The 25,826-nt window shown below is 34.6% G+C and overlaps 1 protein-coding gene across 3 annotated transcripts in view; it reads right to left on the bottom strand.

Annotated features, from left to right (window-relative positions):
* The window catches only part of FAXC (failed axon connections homolog, metaxin like GST domain containing), a 68,781-nt gene that overhangs the window by 17,331 nt on the left and 25,624 nt on the right, over positions 1-25,826 (bottom strand). For all 3 annotated transcript variants that reach the window (XM_031964497.1, XM_031964496.1, XM_003769309.2), the window contains 2 exons: positions 19,525-19,742; positions 692-808 (listed from right to left, as the gene is read on the bottom strand). In XM_031964497.1, coding sequence (XP_031820357.1) covers positions 692-808; positions 19,525-19,742 — 335 coding nt within the window. The remainder of the gene's footprint in view (positions 1-691; positions 809-19,524; positions 19,743-25,826) is intronic.

Here is a 25,826-nt window from a genome sequence, read left to right as displayed (position 1 = left end):
CTCTCACCCAGATAGCAGGTAATCCAATATAGGTTAAACATATACAATTTTTCTAAATATATCCATATTTATTAGCTACATAAGAAAAATCAGATCAAAGGTGGGGGGGAATGAAAAAAAAAAACAAGCAAACAACAACTTCAAAAAAGATAAAAATACTATGTTGTGATCCACATTCAGTCCCAAAAGACCTCACTCAGCATGTAGATGGCTCTCTCCATCACAAGTCTATTAAGATTTGACCTAAATCACTTCATTCTTGAAAAGAGTCACATCCATCACAGTTGATCATTATATAAGAAGATTAATTTTCTGATGAGTAGAGAAATGATCATGTCTGTCCCTATCAAAACAGCTTAAAGCCCAGTGGGAATCATGTTCAGAACCTATACATTGGGCCAAGGTAATCAATCTACTAACAATAATTCATTTTATGGATTTAAGATTATTGTTAAGGTTTTTTTCATTTTATGACACATTTTCAATTGACTGTTATGTGTTACTAAATTAATATTTTATCTGATAAAAGTGTCCTAGCATGTTCATAGACATGTCAGTGATCCCTTAGCTGTGAAGTGGTGCTTCCCAAAAAGCTATATCAAACCCACAGACATTTATATTGAATTTGATAAGCATATTTTCAATCAGATGAAAAAAATAATTTCCCACACAAGAAGTTTTCAATGCTTACCTTTGATTAGTCTTTCAGGTCTTGTCCCTGGTAAGGTCCACATTGCCTGTGCCAAGTGTCCAAAAACAGTGGCATCAAGAGTGGAAAATTTTGGTCCCATGATGTATTTTTTATCACCTGCAATAATGAAAGAGTAAAGTGAGCAGAGCCAGTCTGTTTTTCTCAGATAATCTTTAATGACAATATCTTAAGCCATTTAAAAGGGGGGGGGGGCTTCTATTGTATTTCTATTATTTTATTAATTTATGGTCAAAAATCATTCATCTTTTCTTTTGAAAAATAACATATAAAATTATGAGGAAGAAAAACCAAGTAAACAAAACAATACTATAGTGCTCAAATATAATTAAATATGATAATGACTAAAAACTAAATTGGATCCACACCTATAGGTAAGAACTTTAGCTAAATAGAATGAGAAATGCTGAAAAATTCTTTTCTCCAAATTCTGATAATTAATCTTATAGTTAGTTATGTAACTAGAATTAGAGTGGGGCAAGCATGGCTTTGCATAGTTAGCAAGAAAATTTAATCAAAATCAGAGGTTACTAAATGGATACCATTTCCTCTCCCTCTTTATCCCCATACCTCTGAAATGATTATGTTGTATGGATCCATCTGTTAGCAATTCTCCCTCCCTCTTCCTCAAACCAAAGTGAAATAAATGTAAGAATGCACAGAACATTTTGTAAAGCTCACCCTGGGCAAAAAAATTCCAGTTATGACTCTGACTCATGTTGCCAGAAGAAACATAAAGAAAAATTCTCTCTAAAGTAACAAAAGCCCAAAAGACTCTGGTAGAAATGAAAATGTTGCATATATTACAGCAGTATACTACAAAAAATTTAAATCTAACCCAAGGCCAAAAATATCCACAAAATATCACCCCCATTTTAGACAAGCTACAGTCATCTTGAATCACCTTCTAACACTTGTTTTTTGGGGCACCTTGAGAAAAAACTCCAAATGGAGGACTTTTTATGACACACACACACACACACACACACACAACATACAGACCATTTCTATGATCAATCTCTTTTAAATAGGAAAGACATGGCATAATGAATATATGGAGGTGGTCTCAGAGCCAAGAAGACAGATTCTATTCCTGCCTCTGATTATTATTAGTTGAATGACCAAATGAATCACTTAACCTTATAGAACCCTAGGAACCTCTCAAACTATAAATTTGCAGAGATAGTTTCCTACATCGAGTTCCCTATATCAATGAAAACTAGTCCTTGTCCTTATTATTAAAAGAATAAGCCTTTCTAATTTAAGGAAATTCTGCAATGTATGGTTAATATTCTTCCTTTCCATTGCCATCATTACTCTGCTGATTCTGTCTCTCCTTCATGCCTAGGCTACTAATAAATTCTTATTGTTTAAAAAAAACCAACTTCTTTCTTCTTATCCCGAACTTCTTCATACTCTAAGCCCTTCTGTACATGTCCTACAATATTTCAAATACTCAAGAATGATCAGCAAGAACACTCTCAACTAATACAAACTGAAAAGTGTCCATGCCTCCATAGGTCATTATGGATTGATGTAACCAGAAAAAATAAACATTATTACCTGGTAAATGTGAGAAATGATTATTGATAACCAATAATTTGGGAAATATTCAGAATTCTCCCTTTCTTCTTCCCTTTAAAATTTCAGTCTGAAGGACATTACTATTAAATGAGAATGTGTTGACTCTCCAGATCTTGGTCAAACCCCATCCAACTTTATAAAGAATTTCATTCAGGATGGAGAAGCCTATTGAGTTTTACTCAAGTTTGGGTAGAGACAAATCTTTTTGTCAAGATGCACCAATATTAGGATTCTTACAAGGTACTAAATCAGTGGAATTGAGGAGACAGTGGTTAAATCTAGTTTAGGATTAATTTAATCCTACAACAAATAATAGGATCAAATTAATCCTAAACTATATAAACAACAAATAATGGTTTCCTAATGATATAATGATTGCTGTGTACTCCATGTACAGCACATAAGCAAGAAACTTTCAGAACCAGGAGAACAAGCCCATTAAAGGACAAGCCCACTAAAGAACACAAACCCACTAGAAGCTCATTTGGAGGAAGCTAGAAGCAGAAGCTGGCAGAGGCAAAGGACTAGCAGCAGGAATTCTTGGAACCAAGACTACAGAAGGCCTCCAGAAAACTAGCCGAGCCCCAAGTGAAGGAGACAAGACTTTAAAAGAGAAAGTAAAGGATTTGGACCTTAACTTCTGCCTGCATTTTGGGTGATTACACTTAACTGAAAGGAAGGCTGCCTCCAGAAGCTCCCCAAGAAATCTGCTCCCAGAGAACATTACATTTTAGAGAAGAACATTACAGACTAAGACTAGGAGTAATCTGATACAGCTAAGGGTGGTCTGGTATAGTTGGGAATAGTCTGGCATAGAGATATTACTCTAAGGGTGACATGATGATGGAGTGATATCAGCTGCTCATCAGAAGGGTATATAAACTCTGAGTCACACTATCATAATTGTCTTTGATCTAAGAGAGATGGCCAAATAACCATCCTTTTATTAATAAATTGCTAGCCTTATTAACAAAATGATTAAATTACCTAGTTAGCTAACCACCTAAGAATGAAGTTCCTATCCTTCTCAGGTTATCTTGACATAATCTTTGATGGGTTCAAAGCCTGCCTGGCTCAGGATAAGAGGCTCAAAGGAGACTGAGCTTCTGTCCTGGTAGAATAACTCTCATGAGCCCAACGTTTGAGAAAGAATCAAGAAAAGAACCATAGAAGAGACCTCTGTACAATACTATCCTAAATACTCTTTTCATCATTTCATTCCTCTTTTCAAAAATCAACAGTTCTCCCATTTCCTACAAAAAAATTTTTAAAAACAGACTTTTTATCTTGGAAGTAAAAGCCCCAAATTATTGAGTCTGAACTGTTTCTCCCAGTAGGAATGTTCTCCTTATTTCTTTCCACCTATCTAGAGAGTTAAGTGTCATGCAGTGAAAAAACTAAAAGGCCTTCCTTGGAGACATGACCTGAATACAAGTCTAACATCTCCTAATTACTACCTAACAAGTCATTTAACATTCTTCATCCCCAAAATTTCTGATCCCATGATAAGCATAAAATGTTCTCAAACCCATAAAGAACTATATAAATTATTATGAAAATCTTGTACATTATCTATTAAATATCAGAAGTGATATTTGAACTCAGATCTTCCTGACTATCCAGCACTCTATCCACTCTACCATGCTGCTTTCTTGTATCACATTGGTCATCATATTTCTAAATAGAAGTGTCTTTTCATTCCTCAATATAATTAAGCACTTTAAGGAATCATGTCTTATTACCTGAATAAAATTAACATTAATTTCATAGGCAGGTGAAGGATGGATTGGAACTGCAAAATGTAAGGAACTGAAAGTATCTTGACTACAGAGAGATAATTGATGGAGACAAGGTTCTGACTGCTGAGCTAAAAAAGGGGGATACTTTTCCCTTAATTTATTGTGGGCTAACAACTGTAGGTTGACCGCTGAAGGGAATTTTCATTCTTTGGGTGCTTATAATAATAAGCAAATAATAAAGCAAATAAAAATAAACAAATAATAATAACAAACATCTATACAGTGCTTTAAGCTTTATAAGTATTATCTCATTTGATCCACACAATAAAGATAGGTGAGATTATCAGTCCCATTTTACAATAAAGAAAGTGAGGCAAAAGTTAAGTGTTTATACAGGAATCATACAGCAAGTAAATATTCAAGGTGGCATTTGAACTTAGGTCTTCTTAATTCCAGATCCAACACTCCAGACCACTAGTTGCAACAAATAAGGCAGAAGTGCTTTAGAGAATTCTATCACAAGAGGTCTTATATAAAAGCTACACACAAATTGATCTGCCCATTGTCCTTCACACATGTCATTGCATTCCACCTCTTCACATTTCCTTATAGTGGTGAATTCCTACCTTTAAAAAAAGGCATTTGATAAATTAAGGTAATGATTAACAACAGTCAGATGACAGCTTAGGCAGATGACATTTTGTGTGTTTCATCTTAATCCTAGATGAGTTTGGAGGTAGGAAGCCTGGGGACACACTCCTCAATATAGAAATTCCAAAAGTAAGCCAAAACAAAAAAATAAAGACATAGTATACATATATATGAATATAGATATGTATTATATATTGATGTAATATCTATATTATAAATAGATATTGTCAACAATATAAAAATATGTAATATATATCATAAAAGAAAAAAGAAAAGAAAAAACTTCTTTTGAAAATATATATAGATGTATTTATATTAAAAGCAACCATAAAAAGACTGGCTGTGTGACTGTAGGCAATTCTCTAATGCTTTCAGGAAGCTCTCTGACACATGTAGTTGCAGAGCAGATGACAATCATTATTAGTAGGAGTTTTCTCACTAGCATTTCTCATACCAATAAAATCGCAGGTGTGGATCAAAATATCAATACAAATAAATGAGAATTAGATGTTATGACAGATACCCATATCTTGTACAATATATGTCTGTGTGTGTGTGTGCAATACAACTTTTTTATTCTTTTAAAGCCACTAATGACATACTTTTATAATCCAGAATCTGCCTCTGATAAATACAAATTTTCCACAGTCATACCAAAATCAGATAATAGTTCTTAGCATATGCTTGCCAAAGTAGGAGGAAACTTTCCAGAGAACTGAAGGTACTTATAAAAATAAATTCTCAGATCTCTCTGCTGCCTGGTCATTTCCAGCTACATAAGCTCCATTTCTGTCCTCTGACTACAGTCCCAAGTGTTCCAATTGGCAGACAGAGCAATTCAGTCAACCAAACATGAGATGCTAGTATTTGGGGGGAGGAAGTCAGAAAATTCTTTCCATTATTGGGAACTGAAGAGACACATTAATGAGAAATGGAATCTGATTTTTCAAGGACCTAAATTCTTTTCCATTTACCTATTAAATAAAAATCAATAATAATGTTGTTGGTTTTTTTGTTTTGTTTTGTTTTTACTGACAGACTGAATCTTGTTTCTGGATATCAACATGATCTATAAACAATTCCAGTAATGCTAGCATAGACACTACTCTCTCCTTTTCTAATAATGTAAATAAAGAGCAAAAAGTACTTCTCCAAGACCATTTGGGGAGTCTGAGATAAAGAGAACTTAAAAGTAATGATAATTTTGTGAGTTAATCATTAAATCATATACACAATTTCAACTCTTTCCTAAATCTGAATCACTTGCATCCTCTCTTATCATGTGAAAGATTGTGGGCCACTCCAAGTTGTCAATTGACATTACTATGTGGATATATTATCAGGGGAAAAAAATGTCCATTTTCCATGACCCTCAACTTCACAGATAGATCTCTCTTTATTGGAAACAAGGGAACATTCCATCCCATTAGTGCTTAATTATGTTCCTACTGATCTTTGCAGCCATTTCGGTTCTCTCTGCTACAATATGAGACTCACTAAGGAGCAAACCACAAATAAATAGAATGATATTTTAGGACCCCTAGCTCCTCCTCATTTAAATTTACTGCCTTTTCAGAACAGCCTGGATAACCTATCCAGTGAATTTAAGCTCATATAAAAGCCAACACAAAAATCTTTAGATGGAGAACAATTTCACATGTCTCCAAACAGAACATTGCGTTCTTTCACTCTGTGATCTTCTATACTTAACACATAGAGAAGGAAGATAAAGAAGAGGTACTACAATCTGCTTTGTTGCTGTACATATTAGGGACCATGGGATGTTCTCATCTTACTTGCAGCTGAAACCTTCCACATGTTATCTCCCCATTGGAATGTATACTCCTTGAAAGCAGGGACAATATTCTTTTTTTTGTACTAAGTACCAAGCACAGTGTTTTCTTAGTACATATTAAATGCTTAATAAATGCTTTAATCATTTATAAGCCATTGCTTAATACTTTTCTGGACTCAATTTCATTATCTTCAAAATGAGGAGGTTATATATCAGATTGCTTGCCATCTTGGGGAAAAGGAAAGTGAGGAAGGTGAGGAGAAGAATTTGAAATTCAAAAATCTTATAAAAAAATGTTGGAAACTATCTTTATATGTATTTGGAAAAAACAAAATGCCATTTACAAAAAGAAAAGAAAAAGAAATGAGGAGGTTGGACTACATGGTCTCTAAGGTCTCTTTTGGCCCTAAAATTTATGATCCTAATTAATAAATTAAGAAGTTAATTCACCAGATAAGGTTACCAATTTCTGAATTTTTATTTCAATGTACATATTTATATGTGTGTAGGGAACTGGAACCCTGAAGCTCAAAAAAAGAAAACAAATAAAAATTCTCTGCAAATGAGCCACACAGTGAAACCCTGTTTCATTCCCCACCAAACTGAAAGCTAAAAAACTGTGTAAGCAGAATAAAAATTATAGTATAGCTGTCAAGATTCTTCCTCACTCTGTGGTTAAATAGGGCTCCCTGGCTCTCCAGCATCTCAGAAGAGTACCTTTGTTGAGTTTTTGTTAAACTGAATGAAATAAATGTCATGTTCTAGCTAATATTGATGGCAGCAATGAACATAGAAAGCAATCTTCTCTGCCAACGGGCTTTGCAGAGAGTATCCCTGAAATGTAACATGAATCCAGTGGGTTCAGTCTCAGCAGGGTCCTAAAAGACTAGGCTCAATGCCAATATCCTCCAGTGCTACCAGGATCCAAATAATTTAACTATTATCTAGGATTATCCTTTTCCCAAAGGATTATATGCATTAAGGATTAAATTAAGCATCTTTACTATGTGACTACTCAGCTGGGTCCTAGTATCTTTCCTCCTGGAAAGAGGATGGATTTTCCTGGGAGTCACCTTCTTTTGACTTTGTAACCTATTTCCATTTATTATTTATAGGAATATACTTATTTGCTGCCCCCTGCATTACAACATAAAATCCTTGAGAAGAAAGATTTTTATTCATGGTATTTATATTTTCAGCACATTGTATAATGGCTAATCCAAAGTAGTGATTTAATAAGTGTTTGTAGATTTATTCACAGAATACAAGGTATATTCGAATCCACATCTTACTAATTCCAAAGCCAACTCTCTAGCCACTACATCAAGTCATGTCTCCTACCATTCTGGACAAGCCAACCTAGCTAAAGCATCAAGGTACCATAAAGAACAAAAAGGAAATATATGTTCCTTTTATACTCCAGGGCCCTCAGCCTATCCAGATATAATACTTTAGAATATAGGCTATAAATCCAGCAGTCTCTTTGCTCAATCTGAGCGAGGCTGGAGATCCTCAGACTTGACCGTGAGGAAGGAGAGTTACCTGGTGGGTGGAAAGAGTCATACAAAGGTGCAGTGATAGGAGATGCAGTGATGGGTGAGAGGAACAATGAGTAGCCCAGGATGACGGACATGGGGAGGGTGTTAAGGACCATGCCTAAATGAAGGGGCCCTAGCAGCCATCCCCAAGGGAAAGAATCCTTGTAAAGAAGGTACCCAACATCCCTACACCACCAACACTAATCAGTGACCAAATACCATCAATTACCAAATAAGTTCAAGAGTTTTGAGAACTGTCTCAGCACCTCCTCCTCAGACTACTGTCCCTGCCTCTAGCTTGGCCCTCACAACCATCATCTAGGCCATACTGAGAACCCAGAAGAGAAAGTTCTTGTCACCAAAGTCCTTCCTTAGCACACTATCCCATATTCTCACACACTCCTTGGGTATGTAAGGAGCTTTCAATATGACCCACAGCACAATATTCCTGTAAATATTTTTCCCCTACTGGAAACTGAGTGGATGCCCATCAATTGGAGAATGGCTGAATAAGTTGTGGTATATGAATATTATGGAATATTATTGTTCTGTAAGAAATGACCAACAGGATGATTTCAGAAAGGCCTGGAGAGACTTACACGAACTGATGCTGAGTGAAATGAGATCATTATATACTTCAACAACAATACTATATGATGACCAGTTCTGATGGACCTGGCCATCCTCAGCAATAAGATCAACCAAATCATTTCCAATGGAGCAGTAATGAACTGAACCAGCTACGCCAGAGAAAGAACTCTGGGTGATGACTAAAAACCATTACATTGAATTCCCAATTCCTATATTTATGCCCACCTGCATTTTTGATTTCCTTCACAAGCTAATTGTACAATATTTCAGAGTCTGATTCTTTTTGTACAGCAAAATAACAGTTTGGTCATGTATACTTATTGTGTATCTAATTTATATTTTAATATAGTTAACATCTACTGGTCATCCTGCCATCTGGGGGAGGGGGTGGAGGGTAAGAGGTGAAAAATTGGAACAAGAGGTTTGGCAATTGTTAATGCTGTAAAGTTACTCATACATATAACCTGTAAATAAACGGCTATTAAATAAAATAAATAAATAAATAAATGAAATAATAAAAAATAAATAAATAAATATTTTTCCCCTACTGAAATGTGAATTACTTATTGCTTTTCTATCCTTATTCCCAGTACTCAGTTCTTATAATTTCCAAATAATAAGTGCTTAATAAATGACTTCTCATTAATTCATTAATCTCCCATCAGTAGTGTGAGGCAGATAATATATATCCATGTTATGGAGATATTCATGGGCATACCCATATTGTCCTGATCTACATATTGACACTGGACCCAGATGACTCCTGAGAAAAGAATGAGGCTGGTGACTTTACACTGCCCTTCCTCACTTCAATCCAATTCACTTGCATGTCATCACATGACAATGCTTCCCTAAAGTCACAGTCCTCTTCAAGAACAAAAAACAACAACCCTCCTTTAAAAGGTAGATAGTAAGATTCATGCTATGTTTTTAAATAATAACATTCAGGCTTTTAAAAGGCAATTATTTCAACTTCCACTAGCAATTAAAGGAAATCAAAATATTCTTAAAGAGATACTTAAAGCCTAGGTTCTGATATAATCTTCTCAAACTAAAGAAAAGGTGAATTTAATAATATGTGAAGTTGATTCCTAGGACCAACAAACACAAACACAGAAAAAAATAAATACTAGAAAAAGAGATAGGCACTAGATTTGTGATTTCACTGATATAGGGAATTTCCAGGTAACCAAACTCTTAACAATGAAGTTAGGCACTTTCCCTGTAATTTACAGAGCATTAAAAAGTCAAGCAACTGATCAAGAGTCACATAGCCAGTATATTTCAGAGATAAGGTTTAAATCCCCTGGTCTTTCTACTGCCCCATCTCTATTCATAATATCAAGCTGCCTATTTATAAAGTAATTTTAAAATATTAAAAGCAGGAAAGGGTATGGAACAACAAACAAGGTGGGGAACACTATAAAAGATCAAGAAAAGCCCTTGAACTATTAAGAAGAGAGGTAGAAATTCTAAATGCTTCAACAAGAAGAAAGAACATACCAGATTTAGGGGATAGCCTACAAAAAGGCACACAGGTGAAAGATGGAATGTCATGTGCCAGAAACAGCCAGAAGGCCCAAGCTTGACTTGGAGAACTTAGAGTATATGAGAGGTAGTAATGTGTCATTAGCCTGGAAGGCTAGGAAAGGCAGATTAAATGCCAAATTGAGAAATGTGTTCCTGCAAACAAAAGGAAATCATTAAAGCAATCTTCTCAGAGCCTCAATTTCCTCATTTATAAAATAATCCCTGCCCTGAATATCTCATAAATGTGTTCTGAAAATCAATTTATAGACTGAATAATTATCGTAGTAGTAGTAGTAGTAGTAGCAGCAGTAGTAGTAGTAGTAGTAGTAGTAGTAGTAGTAGTGACATTTATATAGGTTTTAAAAGTTTGTAAATTGTGTGACTCTGGGCAAGTCACTTAACCTCAACTGCCTCATCCAAAAAAAAATTTGTAAGGGTTTTACATATGGCATCTCATTTTAACCTCACAAGTCTGTGAGGTAAGTGTTAAAGGTATTAAAAATTGAGGCAAATAGATTTTAAGTGACATACTCAGAATCACACAACTGATCAATGTCTGAGGCCAAATTCACACTCAGGTTTTATAGATGCCAAGCCAATGCTCTATCCACTGTGACACCTAATTGCTTCTACTCTTTTAAAATATAGAAAGAGCAGCAACAGGATTATGCAATGATAGATTCTGATGGATGTGGCTCTTTTCAATAATGAAATGATTTAAATCAGTTCCAATAGACTTGTGATGGAGAGAGCTATCAGCATCCAGAGAGAGGACTATGGTAACTGAATGTGGATCACAGCATGGTATTTTCACTTTTTTGTCATTTGCTTGACTTTTGTTTTCTTTTGCATTTTTTCTCTTTTGATCTGATTTTTCTTTTATTTTTTTGTTGAAGCTTTTTATTTTCAAAACATATTCATGGATAATTTTTCAACACCCTTGCAAAAAATCTTGTGTTCTAAATTTCCCTATTCCCTCCCCCAGATGGCAAGTAATCCAATATATGTTAAACATGTTAAAAATATATGTTAAATCCAATATATGTATGCATATTTATACAACTATCTTGCTGAACAAAAAAAATCATTGATCTGATTTTTTTTATACACCATTATAATTGTGGAAATATGTATATAGAAGAATTGCACATGTTTAGCATGTATTTTTGATCACTGCTATCTAGGGGAGAAGTGGAAAGAAGGGAGGGAGATTTGGAACACAAGGTTTTGCAAGGGTGAATGTTAAAAACTATCTTTGCAAATATTTTAAAAATAAAAGACTATTATTTTTAAAAATACAATATAATAAGAAATGCAAAAAAAAAAAAAGTAGTATAGACTACTGTTATAGTCTAAAAGAACAAGCTGTTCAAATTGCTGATAATCCCAGGATGGGTTTTTCCAAATCTCAGATCTTATCTAGCTGAATATATCTCTTTTCTTGGGTCTCTATTAGCCAAGATTAAAATATTTCATGATCCAATCTATATTACATATAACTTTTTCAAATGAAGAGGAAAAAAGAATTCTTGAAATTAGTTTGTAAAAACTTAGTAGTAGAATGTGCAAAACATAAGGAATGTACAAAGCAGCTTGAAGACAGGATTAAAACTCTAAATGAAAGAAATCTATTTCTAAAGTTACAGGTTCAAATCCTGCCTCTGATGCTGTGACTTTGGTGTCAGTTTCCTCATTTGTAAGAGGGGAATCATAGTAGGTGGTTTCTGGCACTAGCTTTAGTGCTATAATCAGTGGCACACTGGTAAATATTTAACAAGTCAACTTTCTGAGGAAAAAAAATGTATTTAGGATACATTCTTCAGTTTTATCTGCATTGTTCTCACTTCCTCCGTCACTTTGTTAAGTCTAGATAATCAACAAAATAGTAATACCAAGCTCTGATTTGCAGATTACTAATTTCCAAGGTGATAATGTTCACCCTGAAAATTTAACTATCCATTCAAGCTGATTGGAGCTGGCTCCAGCACACTCCTATCTGTAATGCTATAATTATAATTGTTTTGCAGAAACTTAACAAGATAAGTAATTCTTTAAAATTCTACAGCATTTTAGTCTTCAAGTCACAAGATATATGTGTACTTGGAGAAAAATTCTTAATGCTGTTGTTCTAATCAAACATTATCTCATGGCCAAAAAAAAAAAATCTATTCTCTTAAAATTACACATATAGGGTATCCCAAAAGTCTTAGGGTCATTGTAACATTACCCAAAACACAGTGAAATTTTAAGTTTTAGTAACTCTTAGAGCTTAAGATTGTTCTAAGACTGTTTTTTGGAAGTAATTGGGGTTAAGAGGCTTGCCCAGGATCACACAAATAACTAGTATTTAAGCCCACAATCAAATTCAGATCCTGGAACACACTGAAATTTGCAAGCCTCAAGGGAAGATCATAAACTAGACATTTTTATTTTCTATATACCACCATTGCAGTATAAAATGACACAAGTATATTTAATTTATACTTTAACATATTTAACATGTATTGGTCAACCTGCCATCTGGGGGAGAGGATGGGGAGAAGGAGGGGAAAAATTGGAACAAAAGGCTTGGCAATTGTCAATGCTGTAAAATTACCCATGCTTATAACTTGTAAATAAAAAGCTATAATTTTTAAAAAATGACACAAGTATGTCTTTTTCAGTATCAAAGAGCTACAAATGTAGTAATGTGGATAGACCATTATACTGGGAATCACAAATTCCTTATTTCAAATCTTTCCTTAAGTAATAATTCATTGTATTAATTTCCTCATCCATAAAATGAGAGTTGGTTTCTAAGCAGGTACTCTTAATCTGAAGTCTACAGATTTGTTTCTTATTTATATTTTACTAACTGCATCTAAATGCAATTGGTGTGGCATTCAAAAAGTTCGAGAGACATAGTTTCTGAGTAATTTAATCATTTGATTAATAAGGCTAGTATATTTATTGCCAAAAAGAGGTCAGTGACACTCTAGAATACTAAAAAACCCCTCATGGTATCAAGTTCATAGTTTAAATTCTCTAGGAAGAGTAGGTGTTCCTGAGAGTAGCAATCAACTCTGACTGGTTAATAATTAATGAGAGAATGAATATTATAATGAGATGTGGGGCTCATTCTAACAAGGGTTTGGGAAGTATATGATTTGGGATCACGCAAGTCTATGTTAAATAGACTTGTCAATTTTCACATGACCTAACTGATAAAAGGGAGAATCCACATTTTTGCAGACCTGTGTGAGTAAAAACAATGAGCAGAAATCCTTCCATTAGTCCAAACTTAGATTTTCTTTTACTGTCTGATTAGATCTTAGCCTGAGTAAATCTTTGAGCAAAATTTACCATGTTGATTGATTTATAGATGAGGAAGTAAAAAAAAAGGGGAAACCTTGGTCCTGATTCAATGAGTTAGTTATTAATACAAGAGAGAAATAATAATTTCTTTCATTGGTTTCTTCTGTAATCATGTATTTTATACACTTAAAAATATTTCAAAAAGGAGTCCATAGAATTCACCAAAACAAAGGTAGCTATGGACCTCCCTCAAAAGTAAGAACCCCTACTCTTAAGGTCTCCTACAATTCTGAATCGATTAACTTACTTTCTTGATAAACTATATATTCTCCTCTCTTTTTCAACTCCAACTTTCTTTTAGTCTGGTTCATTCCCATCCTTTCTCAAATACTCTCTCCCTATCTCTACTGTCCCCTTTGACCCCCAAAACCCTCTGCTATATGCAGATCACGAAACCCAACATTTATGGCCCGCTTTTATGTAGTGCAATGGAAGTAAGAAGAATTAGGTTCAAGGCCAACTTGGCCACTGTAAGACCTTGGACAAGTAAGTTAATCTCGCTTGGCTTCAATTTCCTCCTCTGTTAGATGATAAGGTTGGACACAGTGATTTCCAATGCTCCTCTCAGCTTGAATAAGATCAAGGGACTTTTTGACATTTTGCTCCAAATGTTTTCTATCATTACTGAATTCACCACTGGAACCAAGGTTTGAAAGATGTCTTCCCACAGAGGAACTCCCCACCTGACACTTGCCTTTTGATTTCTACTCAAGTCATTTCTTTAATATTTCAATGTGGGTACTCTTTCCACTAACATATATCACCACCCATTTCTATTCATGCCTTCTCATCCCTATGATTCTTGTCTAAGCCTCCCATAACAATACACTAGAGGCCATCTTCTACATCTTCAACATTTTTGTGGGTACCAGTTCAACATTTAGACTGCTTTTATCACACCTCATTATCAATGAAGGACCAGCCTACCTTCTTTTACAATAATACACTTCTTTAATGATACTTCCAAAATCACTTCAAATCAGAATAGTGGATTGCTAGTCCAATTCTATTTTACAGATGAACAAAGTGAGATTCAGAGAAATTCAATAACTTGCTCAAGACAACTAAGGCATTAAATAGCACAACTAGAACCTAATCCTAAATCTCTAACTCCTAATCCAAGACTCTTTCAACCCTATTATATTCTAGTAATCAAGTCATCATTGCAAGTATGCTGTAGTCACTCATACACAACAGGCATATCTTCATGGCCCTTTGTGTCACTTATTGAAAATATATTTTAATTATTTTCCCAAATATATGTAAAAATAGTTTTCAACATTTTTTTTTTGCTGAGGCAATTGGAATTAAGTGACTTGCCCAGGGTCACACAGCTAGGGAGTGTGAAGAATCTGAGGTCACATTTGAACTCAGGTCCTCCTGACTTCAGGGCTGATGCTCTATCCCCTGCACCATTGAGCTGCTCCTCAACATTCATTTTTGTAAAATTTTGAGTTCCAAATTTTTCTTCCTCCCTCCCTTACTCCTGCTTCCCCAAGACAGTAAACAGTCTGATATAGGTTAAATATATGTAATCCTTTTAAACATATTTTCATATTTGTCATATTATGCAACTTACTGAAAGACTTAAGTCACTAACAAGGTTTACAAAATCTAACTCTTCCTTCAGTGAGAGTAGGAATTCTTTTAGATGAGCTTCCCTTAATTTCCCTTGAAAAATGAAAAGAATTCCTTTTTTGAGTCTTTATAAATATATTTACATGGACAGAATTAAGAAGAAGAAAAAAATAAATTGATTTCTCCCCTCACTTCACTTCCCCCATCTTGTCTCCCCATCCCATGAGTTAAAACTTACCTCTCCTTTATACATTCTAGTCCCCTGGAATACTTGTATATGATTTGTTTGAGATTGTGATACAGTATTTAATTGCACATACCGATATTTGCTGGGTATATTCACTATAAACTTTATTTAATCTGTAGGTTTTTTGTTTGTTTTGGAAAGAGATATCTGGGGGGTTATTCTATTTTTGTTTTATTTTTAAATATAAAAAGGATCATCTGTCACTAAAAAAAAAAAGAAACCACTAAAAATCATCTTTCACGCATAGGTGTGTCAACTATGAAAAGTGGTACATTAGAAAGTGCTTGATCTGAAGTTAGAAGATCTGAATTCAAATCCCATGTCTAGCACTTATTACTTCTGTAATCTTTGGTAAATCACTTTACCTTCCAAGACCATGATTGGACTAAATGATCTTTGAGTTCCCTTCTGTACTAGATTTTTGGTTCAAAGTTTTTTTTTTCATTTTCAATTCCTCATCTAATCTCAGAAGGTTAGAAAGATCTGAGTTCAAATCTAGCCTCAGATATTTAGTAGTTGTATGACCCTAGGCAAGTTATTTTACCTGTCTAATTCGTTTCCTTCAACTGTAAAACAAGGGCAATTATTATTACATAGCATACTATCAACCAGAATTATTATAAGGATAAAATTAAAACTTTGCAAACCTTAAAATACTATTTAAAAGTTAACCTATTATTATTAGAAGACTAAGAGAAGTTAAGTGTTAGTTGTGATTTAAGCCATCAATTAAAGAGTAACCAATATTGAGATTATACTTCTTTCCCATATGGGCTCACTCTGGTTCTTCTCAGGCTTAATTAAAATTAAATCTTTTTAAAAAAGAGTCCATTGAAAAACCTCAGTGCTCATCACGTGTATACTCCTCTATTCATTAATGTTCCAATAGTTTCTTATCATTAGAAAAATTTTAAAAAGAAAGACAGTCAAGGAAAGGGGGTTTATCAATAAAATTCTTTTATTAACGGTTGAAATAATGCTCTGGGAGCTATGCCCTAGCTCAAGAGGAGTTTTTGTTATCCCAGATAACCCAGGAAACCAATTATATTGAAATATAGTTAACATTTTTAATATAAATGCATAGACCTATGTCATTCAGCATCTATTAAATTATTATGTGTGATTCACTATATGAGGCATCATGAACATAAATGCAAGAGCATAATCCCTATTCTCAAGGAGTTCACAGTCTAATAAAAAGACAGCATACAAGAAGTTACACTGATATATATAGATACATACAGAACAAATGAGATAATCAACAGAGAGAAGGCATTAGCATTAAGGAGGATCAAGAAAGGCTGGTTACAGAGGGGGGAGTTTTAGTTAAGACTTAAAGGAAGCCAGGAAGCAGAGGCAAGGAAGAAGAGCATTCCTGTATGGAGATTAGCCACTGAATCAGATGTAACATGAAGTATCCAATATAAGGAACAGCAAAGAGCCCAGGAACACTGGATGATAAAGTATGTGAAAGGAAGTAAAGAGCAAGACTGGTAAGGTAGGAAAGGACCAGGATGTAAAGGGCTTTAAAAGTCAAAAAGAAGATTCCACATTTGATCCTAGAGATAATAAGGACCAGTGAAATTTATTAAGTAGGGAAGAAATATGGTCAGATCTGTTCTTTAGGAAGATCACTTCAGTAGCTGAGTGATAAATGGACTAGAAAAATGTGAGATGAGGCAGGGAGACCAAGCAGAAGATGATTGTGAAGTGAGGACTTGGACGAAGGCAGCTGCTATAGAGGGAAGGAGAAAGGCAAAATGGATAGGAGATACTTCAAAGGTTGAAATTATAAGATTTGGAAGCAAATTGGATATGTGAAATAAGTGAGAATGACAAGTCAAAGATAATATCTAAGCATTTTCTAGCCTTCATGACTGGGAGAATGGTGGTATCTTGGATAATAATAGACAAGTTCAGAAGGTAGAGTTTTTGGAATGGGAGAAAAATAATGAATTCTTTTTCGGACATGCTAAGTTTAAGATAGCTTTAGGACATTAAGTTCAACATGTGTAAAAAGGCAATTAGAGATGTGAATCTTTAATAGAATAGAGAATCTTCAAGCTGATCAAAAGATCATAGAGGGGTGATATCACTGAAAGTCAAACACAGAAGAAAAGAGTAGAAAAATATTAAAATAAATGAAAAACCTTAAATAAAAATGAAATTTATTTTCTAAAAGAATCAAAGGAGAGATAAAACTGAAAACAAGAAATAGGTGGAATTAGTGAACAAAAATAGAATCTGTTTTTAAAATTTAACAAAACAAACTCCTACCTAATGTGATTTTTTAAAAAGTTACTATGCTCAAAAATGAAAAAAAGGAACATTCACAACAGATGAAAAAAGAAAATTTTCTGAATTATTTTGCCCAGTTCAACAAAGCTTATACTTTAAGTGATATGGAAAAATGTTTACAGAAAAAAAATTAGATACCCAGATTAACAGAACAAGAAATAAAGAATTTAAATAGCTAAACCTCAGAAAAAGAAATTGAACACCTTATAAATGAGCTTCCAAAGTACAAAACTCAGGACCAGGAATAAATTGCTCTTTGCTGTAAGTTTTTATTGTTGTTCCATCATTTCAAGTATGTCTGACTCTTCCTGGTCCAATTTGGATCCACATATCTTCCTCTAAGTTTTTATTACCTATGAAATATATAGTATTCAAAGAATTTTTGCTTTGTCAAAATGAAGAGAATTCATCTTTAACAAATGAGTTAAGTTTTTCCTCAAGTATTGTCACTTATTTTTTCCTCAGAATCTCTTACCAATCCCACAATATCATTCAGAAATTAATGAAGATTATCCACTGAATCAAGATAGAAAATGAAGTGTCTAAGCACTTTATATGTATATATGAAGTATATATATGAAACAGCATAAGTCCAAGTATAAGAAGTTTCTTATAAGAAGTATAAGAAACAGCAAAGAGTCCAATATCACTGGATGACCTGATATAATTCTTCAAGCAAAATCAGTTTAACAGTCACAAATATATCTATTAACAAAGGTCAGACTGGCCCCCTCATTAAGGCCACTTTTCCTAATTGGAAAGGGCCTTTTTATTGATATAAAGGAAAGAGGATCTCTAGGTAGTTAGAGAAATTGCAATTGTCTACAACTGAGGAAAGTGGGTTGGCATTCAAGTGTGGTTGATCACATCCCTCTCTAACAATAAGGGAATATTAATTGCTTTATGAAACTCAACTGCTGCTTATTATCTTGGCTAGAATATCAGAACCACCCAGTTCATCACCCTCTTGGATGATCAAACCACCCCTAATTGCACACGGACAGGCAAGAAGCCTTCTTTGGGCTGTTTAAAGAGAACAAAACAATTGTTATTAAACTGACTGAGGAATACAGCCAACAAATAGATGTCCCAGGGGGCTAGCCTTATGAGCTATAGCCACACTTTTAAGCCAATTAGGACTAGGACAGAACTAATTTTTGTGCAAGATGAGTTCAGGCTAATACTAACAGTTATAAGAATCAGTACAGCATAACATCAATTAAGTTGCAAAATCAGTACAGTAGAAATTAAACATTAATGATGGCATGAATGGATTCCAACAAAAGACAATGTCCCTGGCAGCAACCCAGTATCTGAGTGGATCCCCATGAGGAACTGGGGTCTACAGGGTCAAACTGATCCTGTGGAATTTTCTTCTCCTAGCAGAGTCATCCATACTGGTGCCCTTATACCTTATACAATTGAAGCTATGTTGTATAAACAGGACTGCCCCCCTCACCAGTTCATGTACACAATTAGCACAGTTAGCACATATTGTTCTGGGTCTTTTCCCACATAGGTCCCATCTCCCCTTGTAAATTCCAAGTTGTGCTAGGAGACTTAACCTGCTTGTTAAAGCATTATAGTAAAGATTTGTCTCTTGACTTGAAGATGGCCTGAGCCTGTGAATTCTTTTTGGATGACTTGGACTTCATCAGCAAAATAATAATTTTCCAGACTAAATAACAAACAACAACGATCCTGGCTAAGTGGGTGCTGAGTTCAATAATTCCTACCTCCTAAAATAGTAAAAAATAGTATCACATCTCTAAATTTCAGAACCTCAGGAAAAGGCCCAGCATTTTTTCCTACTTAACGGTGATACCACACTGTGATTCATAAAGAAAAAAAATCCCCAAAATGATGCCAAATAAAAAATTCTTCATAAAATAAAATGCATTGTACATTACCCAAAAGCCCTGCTAAAGATCGCATGTCTTTCTCCATCAGCATGTAGATTTCTTCCTCAGAGAAGCGACCAATTCCATGGCCATACATTTCACGCTTCACAATGCCTTTCGTTAGGTGGCAGAGAATCCACTTGAGCAGGTCACTAAAGGGACCACTAAGAGAAAGCATCTTCTGGGTCTCATGGAGATTGTCCACCCACTGACAATAGGCTAATGTCCTAAAAGGATGCAGAAACAAGTTAATGAGAGTATCAGATATAAATGATTCTCCAGAGACATTTGCAAATAACTCTTTAAGAATTTATTGAATTCTAGCAAAAACAATTTTTTCTGGCCTCAAAAAAAAAAAAAAAGATATTCGAATGCAATGGGATTAAATTTAAGAGACTATGGGATAAAATTTAAAATTCAACCATGACTGACAATGACCAAATACTGAACCATTTTGTATTCATAGACAATAACAACAACAAATCACATTTACATATTGCTTTAAAAGGTTCTGTACATAAGTCATGGCACTATTCTACAAAACCTGTGCAATCAGTTCTTCTTGCTCCTTTATTCAATATGTTTTTTGCTTCCTCTTCTGCTTTGGGGATTTTTTCTTTTACTATAGAAAACTCTTCCCCCCAAAAAATTCATAGGACTTATAAATTCCATTCTTTTAATGAAACATCTGTCCACATCTGGTATATAGATGGAATTTTTTTAATTTAATAGACTTAGCCAACCTCTGACATTTACTAGTTGTGTAACTCTGGGCAAGTGATTTAATCTCTGCCTGTTTCCTCATCTGAAAATGGAGATAATAATAGCCCAAGATTGTTGTGAGGATCAAAGGAGATAATAATTTTAAAGTGTTTAACACAGTGCCTAGTATTGCTATATAAATGCTAACTATCATTATTAGCAGCAACAGTAGTAATATTTATTACTCTTCAGAAGATCAATAGCTAATTAAGGTTTTCTCTCTGATATGCTATAGCCAATATGAACATAAGAGGTGTTTTGAGTGAATTATTTGGGTTGTTCCTTTAGGACTTCATAGAAAATGGTCTTCTTCTGGGGCCTCCTGTTTAATTTATGTTCTGTTTAAAGATACTATGGGATAAAATTTAAAAAATTAAATATGACTGACAATGACTAAAAGATGTTAGTTTTTTTATAATAATTCAATAAACTGTTATCTGTTATCTATCACCAAAGAATATGATTTTATTAGAGTTGATCTAATGATAGGCAATAGAATTATAATGAAATTAAAGGTCATCATAGCAACAACAAGATTATGTGATGATCAACTATGGCAGAGTTGGCTCTTTTCAACAATGAGGTGATTCAAGTCAATTCCAATAGACTTGTGATGGAGAGAACCATCTGCATCCAGAGAGAGGACTGTGGGGAGTGAATATGGATCACAACATGGTATTTTTATCTTTGTTGTTGTTTGCATACTTATTTTATTTTCTGATTTGATTTTTCTTATGCATCATGATCAATGTAGAAATATGTTTAGAAGAATTGCATGTTTAACCTATATTGTATTACTTGCTGTCAAGAGGAGGGAGAAAAATATGGAACACAACGTTTTGCAAAGAAGAATGCTGAAAACTATCTTTGCCTGTATTTTCAAAATAAAAAGCTATTATTTAAAAAAAAATTAAAGGTCGTTCATGTGAGATAAATTGATTCTTTCAGAGAAGAACTATCACCTATGGCAATTACAATAGTTGATGAGTTTTTTGAAAAAGGTAAAAAATGAATTAAACTTAAAAAACTAATGGAATCCTGGTGTCCTAGAACAAAATAATTTACATTCACAAAATCTGGGAGGGGTGGCCTTGGAAGCAACCAGTTCAATTCTCTCATCTTACAGAAAAGTTAAGTGATTTGCTTAAAATCACACATATACTAAGTTACCAAGTTCATATCTGAGACCTTTATCCTAATCTTCACTCTTCCTTTGTACCATATGGCTTCCCTCACTTATATTTAGTTCCTATCACACACAAAGAGACTCAGTTGAATAAATTCCATTTTTGGAATTTCTACTTTGGGCCAAAATATTTTTAACAGATACAGCGTGAAGAAGGGAAATAATCTGGGGCTAGGAATGGGAGGAAAGTTTGCTTCCCCCGTGTCTCTTCTGGAAATTGATGTCCTTGACAGTTCTTGCTGGGCAAAGAGCCCAAGGAACTCTTGAATTGTTGACTGGGGATAACAGTGAGGTCCAATTTGTAAACTAATGTTGGCAAAACAATTAACATCATGTATCATCTTATGAGTCTATTTCAGGAAGCTGAAACACTCATTTCCCTGAACTTCGCGATGTTTCTGATTAGTCCAAAGAAAGGGGACCAGAGCTAGATAATTTAATTAATTCCTATTAATTGCCTTCAGAATTCAGAAGAGAAAAGTAAGAGGATGCCACAGAATGAAGGAAGAAGTTTAAATTTTTTAAAGGAAATAAAGATAAACATCAAACCTGACAGTTTTTCTATTACCTCTTAATAAAATTTGTGGGATTTTGTTGAATTTGTTTGGTCTAGATTTCTGACAGTGATTTTAGCAATGTAGGGAACTGACAAGATAGAAGCTGCTTGTCAACAACTGATTTGTAACTTAGAATATTGCCTAGGATATTGAGAAGTTAAGTCACTCACTAGGGATCACAAAACTATTTCCTCATTAGCAGTAAGCCTTGAATCCATGACTTCTGTACTCTAAGGACAATTCTCTATCTACTATACCACACTACTTCTCACAAAAGAATAGAATAAAAACCAAACCAAGGAATGGTTTGTTTAGTGGGTTCATTTGAATATTGTTGTTTCTTAGAGAGTAAGATATCATTTGGGGCAGCTAAGTGAACCAATAGATGGAGTGCTGGATTGTACTCAGGAGGAACTGAGTTCAAATGTGGCCTGCAGACACTTTCTAGTTATGTGACCCTAGGCAAGTCACTTAATTTCCTCATCTGTTAAATGAGCTGCAGAAGGAATTAGCAAGCCACTCCAGTATCTTTGCCAAGAAAACCCCAAATGGGGTCATGAAGATTGAACATGACTAAAAACAACTAAACAACAACAAAAAATTTTAACTCTTTTGTCATTTCAGATAATTTACAGCACAGTGAGCCCTAAGTGTATCAACTGATGAGAAAAGAGGAAAATGAGAAAGAAAAAGAGAAGTAATCAATAGAGATATAATCAGGGCTTGTTCATGTGATTTTAAAAGAGCCTTTTTCCACATTTGAGGAGTTCCTGAGGAATTTATTTTACCACCACCTTCATCAACAGCACATAATCTACATAATCTGAATTCACTGTTCAAAAGTTAACTTTTCTTTAAGACATGAGAAATAGTATGAATGTAGTCTGACAGTAGTCTGACAGTAATTCGCACTTGATCAAGAATTTGATACTCTTTGAGAATTTTAAGAGTGTGCTATATAAATACTAGTCATTATTATCAATTTGATTCAAGTAAGTTGACCTTGAATTCTAATTTATCTTTGCTCATATTATTCTGCATTTAGTCTTAGAGGCATCAAGTGAAAGCAAGGAAGTAAAGAGATTTTGCCTTCCTAGACTCCAATAATAGTTTTTATAATGCAAGTGGAATATAATTGCACAAATTTTATATGCAAGAAAATTCACTCTGCAATACAGAGTGCATATCTGAACACTTTTAAAATAGAGTATTAGAATTAAAAAGCATTGAGATCACAAACAGTCTGACATGATTGAAATGACCAAACAACAGTGAACAACAACAAATAACGACAAATGTGGTTCTGTGGAAGAAATGTTATATTTAGAATCAAATGAACTTTGTTTGAATCCAGACTCTGAGAATTATTAGTTGTATAAACATAGACAAATCATTCAGCTTCTCTAGAACTGTTTCATCTGTGAAATGAAAGGTCTGGATTATACCAGGCATTTTTAAGCCCTTCTATGTCAGAGACATCCATGGAAGTTTGACAAAACCACCTATGAACCTTTTTCAGAATAATATTTTAAAATAAGTGAAGAAAATGCTGCATTTAAATTAGAGGTTAGCAAAAATAAAGATGTCATTTGTCCCATCCAAATGTGTGGACCCCCCCTGAAATCTATCCACAGACTCTAGGTTAATACTCTATACACTAAACATTCCATGAAGTCATTTTCCACTCTAAATCCAAGATCCTAGCCTTAAATTGGGACAGCTAGGTGGTACAATGGATAGTGTGCCATGCCTGGAGTCAGGAAGACTCATTTCCCGGAGTTCAAATCTGATTTCAGACACTTTATGTACGGCCCTGGACAAATCACTTAATCCTGTTTGCTTTGGTTTCCTCATCTGTAAGATAGAGTGAAGAAGGAAAAAGCAAAACATTCCAATATTTTTGCCAAAAAACTGGCTAATGAGAGACCAATCTATATCCCAGCATGGCTTTGAATTGTGCCCAAGTATTTTGTTTCCAGTTTTCTAATCACATAATAAAGAGATGGTCTTATACTGAACAGGGAGGCATATAAAAGATGTTCTAAGGGGGAACATAGGCCCTTTTCCTTCCCTGATGATGAGCAATTAGGATGAAATGCTGTGGATTTCTAAGTGAGAGATCTTTCCCACCATAAAGCCGTATTTCTGAGAGAAGCAGAAACAATAAATTCCACCTGCCATTTGTCTAACTACCCATCTTTAACCCATATAAACATGGACTGATGTCTTTTGCTTGTCTGTTTTGTTGACATTGGTTTTGCCTCTTAGCATTTTTTCTTTCCCACAGCTACAACTTTATATGCTTCAAAAAGTAGGAATGGCTAGCTACCAGGGGTCCAGGAACCAAAGTACATTCAGAATTTTGTTAGAAATGAAATGTGCCAGCATTGCCGTGAGGGAGTGACCTAAGGGACACCCTGAACCCCCATGACAACAGGTTGCTGGGGACAGGACTTTATCAGCAGCTAATTAATAAACTTGATTGAGCAAAAGTGTTTTTTCAACTGCCTTAATCTTAAGGCTACTACTCTTCCCAGCACCTTATGTGATAAAAAGGCAAGTTCAGAGAATCATTTGTATGTATGTTCATGCTATAAATTTTCAGCAAATATTCCTTTGTAAAGACTACTTGATGTTAACTGGCTAAATGATATTGGAAGACCAATCACTGACAGTTAATAATGGGGAGAAAAGGAATGTGAGCAAAATATTAGAAAGGTATCCTAACCCTTTAGGGGTACCCCTAAAATCCTGAGGGGAGATATCACTAACTTTATTGGGGTCCCAATTTACTTGTGGGAGGTGGGATAAGAATGATTATTCCCATATAGACTATATAAGTAATTGGTTCTTCAGAAACTCAAGACTAGAAATATATAAATAGGGATTAGGTCTGTGATTTCATTGATATAAGGATCTCCCAAGTAAGGGAGCTTCTCCACAAACACAAGTTAACATATTTTTACTCTTATAAAACTGCTTAGAGCCCTGCTAGAGTCATGGAACCAATATGTATTAGATGGACTTGAACCCATGTTTTCCTGACTTTAAGACTAACTTGAGGGACAGCTAGGTAGCACAGGATAGAGCACTAGCCTTGAAGTCAAGAGGACCGGAGTTCAAATTTGACCTCAGACACTTAATACTTCCTGGCTGTGTGACCCTGAGTAATTCACTTAACCCCAATTGCCTCAGGGGAAAAAAGATTTCTGAATCATTTTTAAGGAAAAATAAAAAAACATGGGTGTAACTACTGCCATTCAAGCAAAAGAGTAGATTTTGGTGGCCCTGAGAGGAAGACTTTATTTTACTCCTATCCCACTGCAAGGTGCCTCATTAGGGTATCCTCTATACATTTTTTCCATGGAGATTCAAAAGTTAAACTTAAATCAAATTAAATAATATGGATGCTAAAACCAGTTGTAGCTTTCATGTGAGATCCTCCAAGTTTCCACTATCTTTAAGATAAAGGTGATCTGTACTTCAAAAGAGAGTCCAGTGGTACTCTCTGATCAAGCACAGATCAAAGAAAATTATTACTTTTATCATAGTGTTCCAAGTTATCATTGAGATATATCAAAGTAAGAAAGATACGGGACATATTTTGCAGAATAGACCTCCAATCCAACCTCAAGATGTGGTTCCAGTTTCACTTCTTATACATACAAGCTGTCTGACTTCAGGCAATCAATGTAACTTCTCTTGTTCACAGGCAATTTCTCAAGACTACAAGTTGAAGACCTGGGAGTTTCCTATGTCAACAAAATCACAAGTCACATCCAAAAACTACATTATTTAGCTAGAGG

The sequence above is a fragment of the Sarcophilus harrisii genome, chromosome 4 (genome assembly GCF_902635505.1).
Source record: "Sarcophilus harrisii chromosome 4, mSarHar1.11, whole genome shotgun sequence".
Taxonomy (NCBI): domain Eukaryota; kingdom Metazoa; phylum Chordata; class Mammalia; order Dasyuromorphia; family Dasyuridae; genus Sarcophilus; species Sarcophilus harrisii.
The sequence above is the reverse complement of the archived record's forward strand: the minus strand, read 5'-3'. Positions and strand labels throughout refer to the sequence as shown.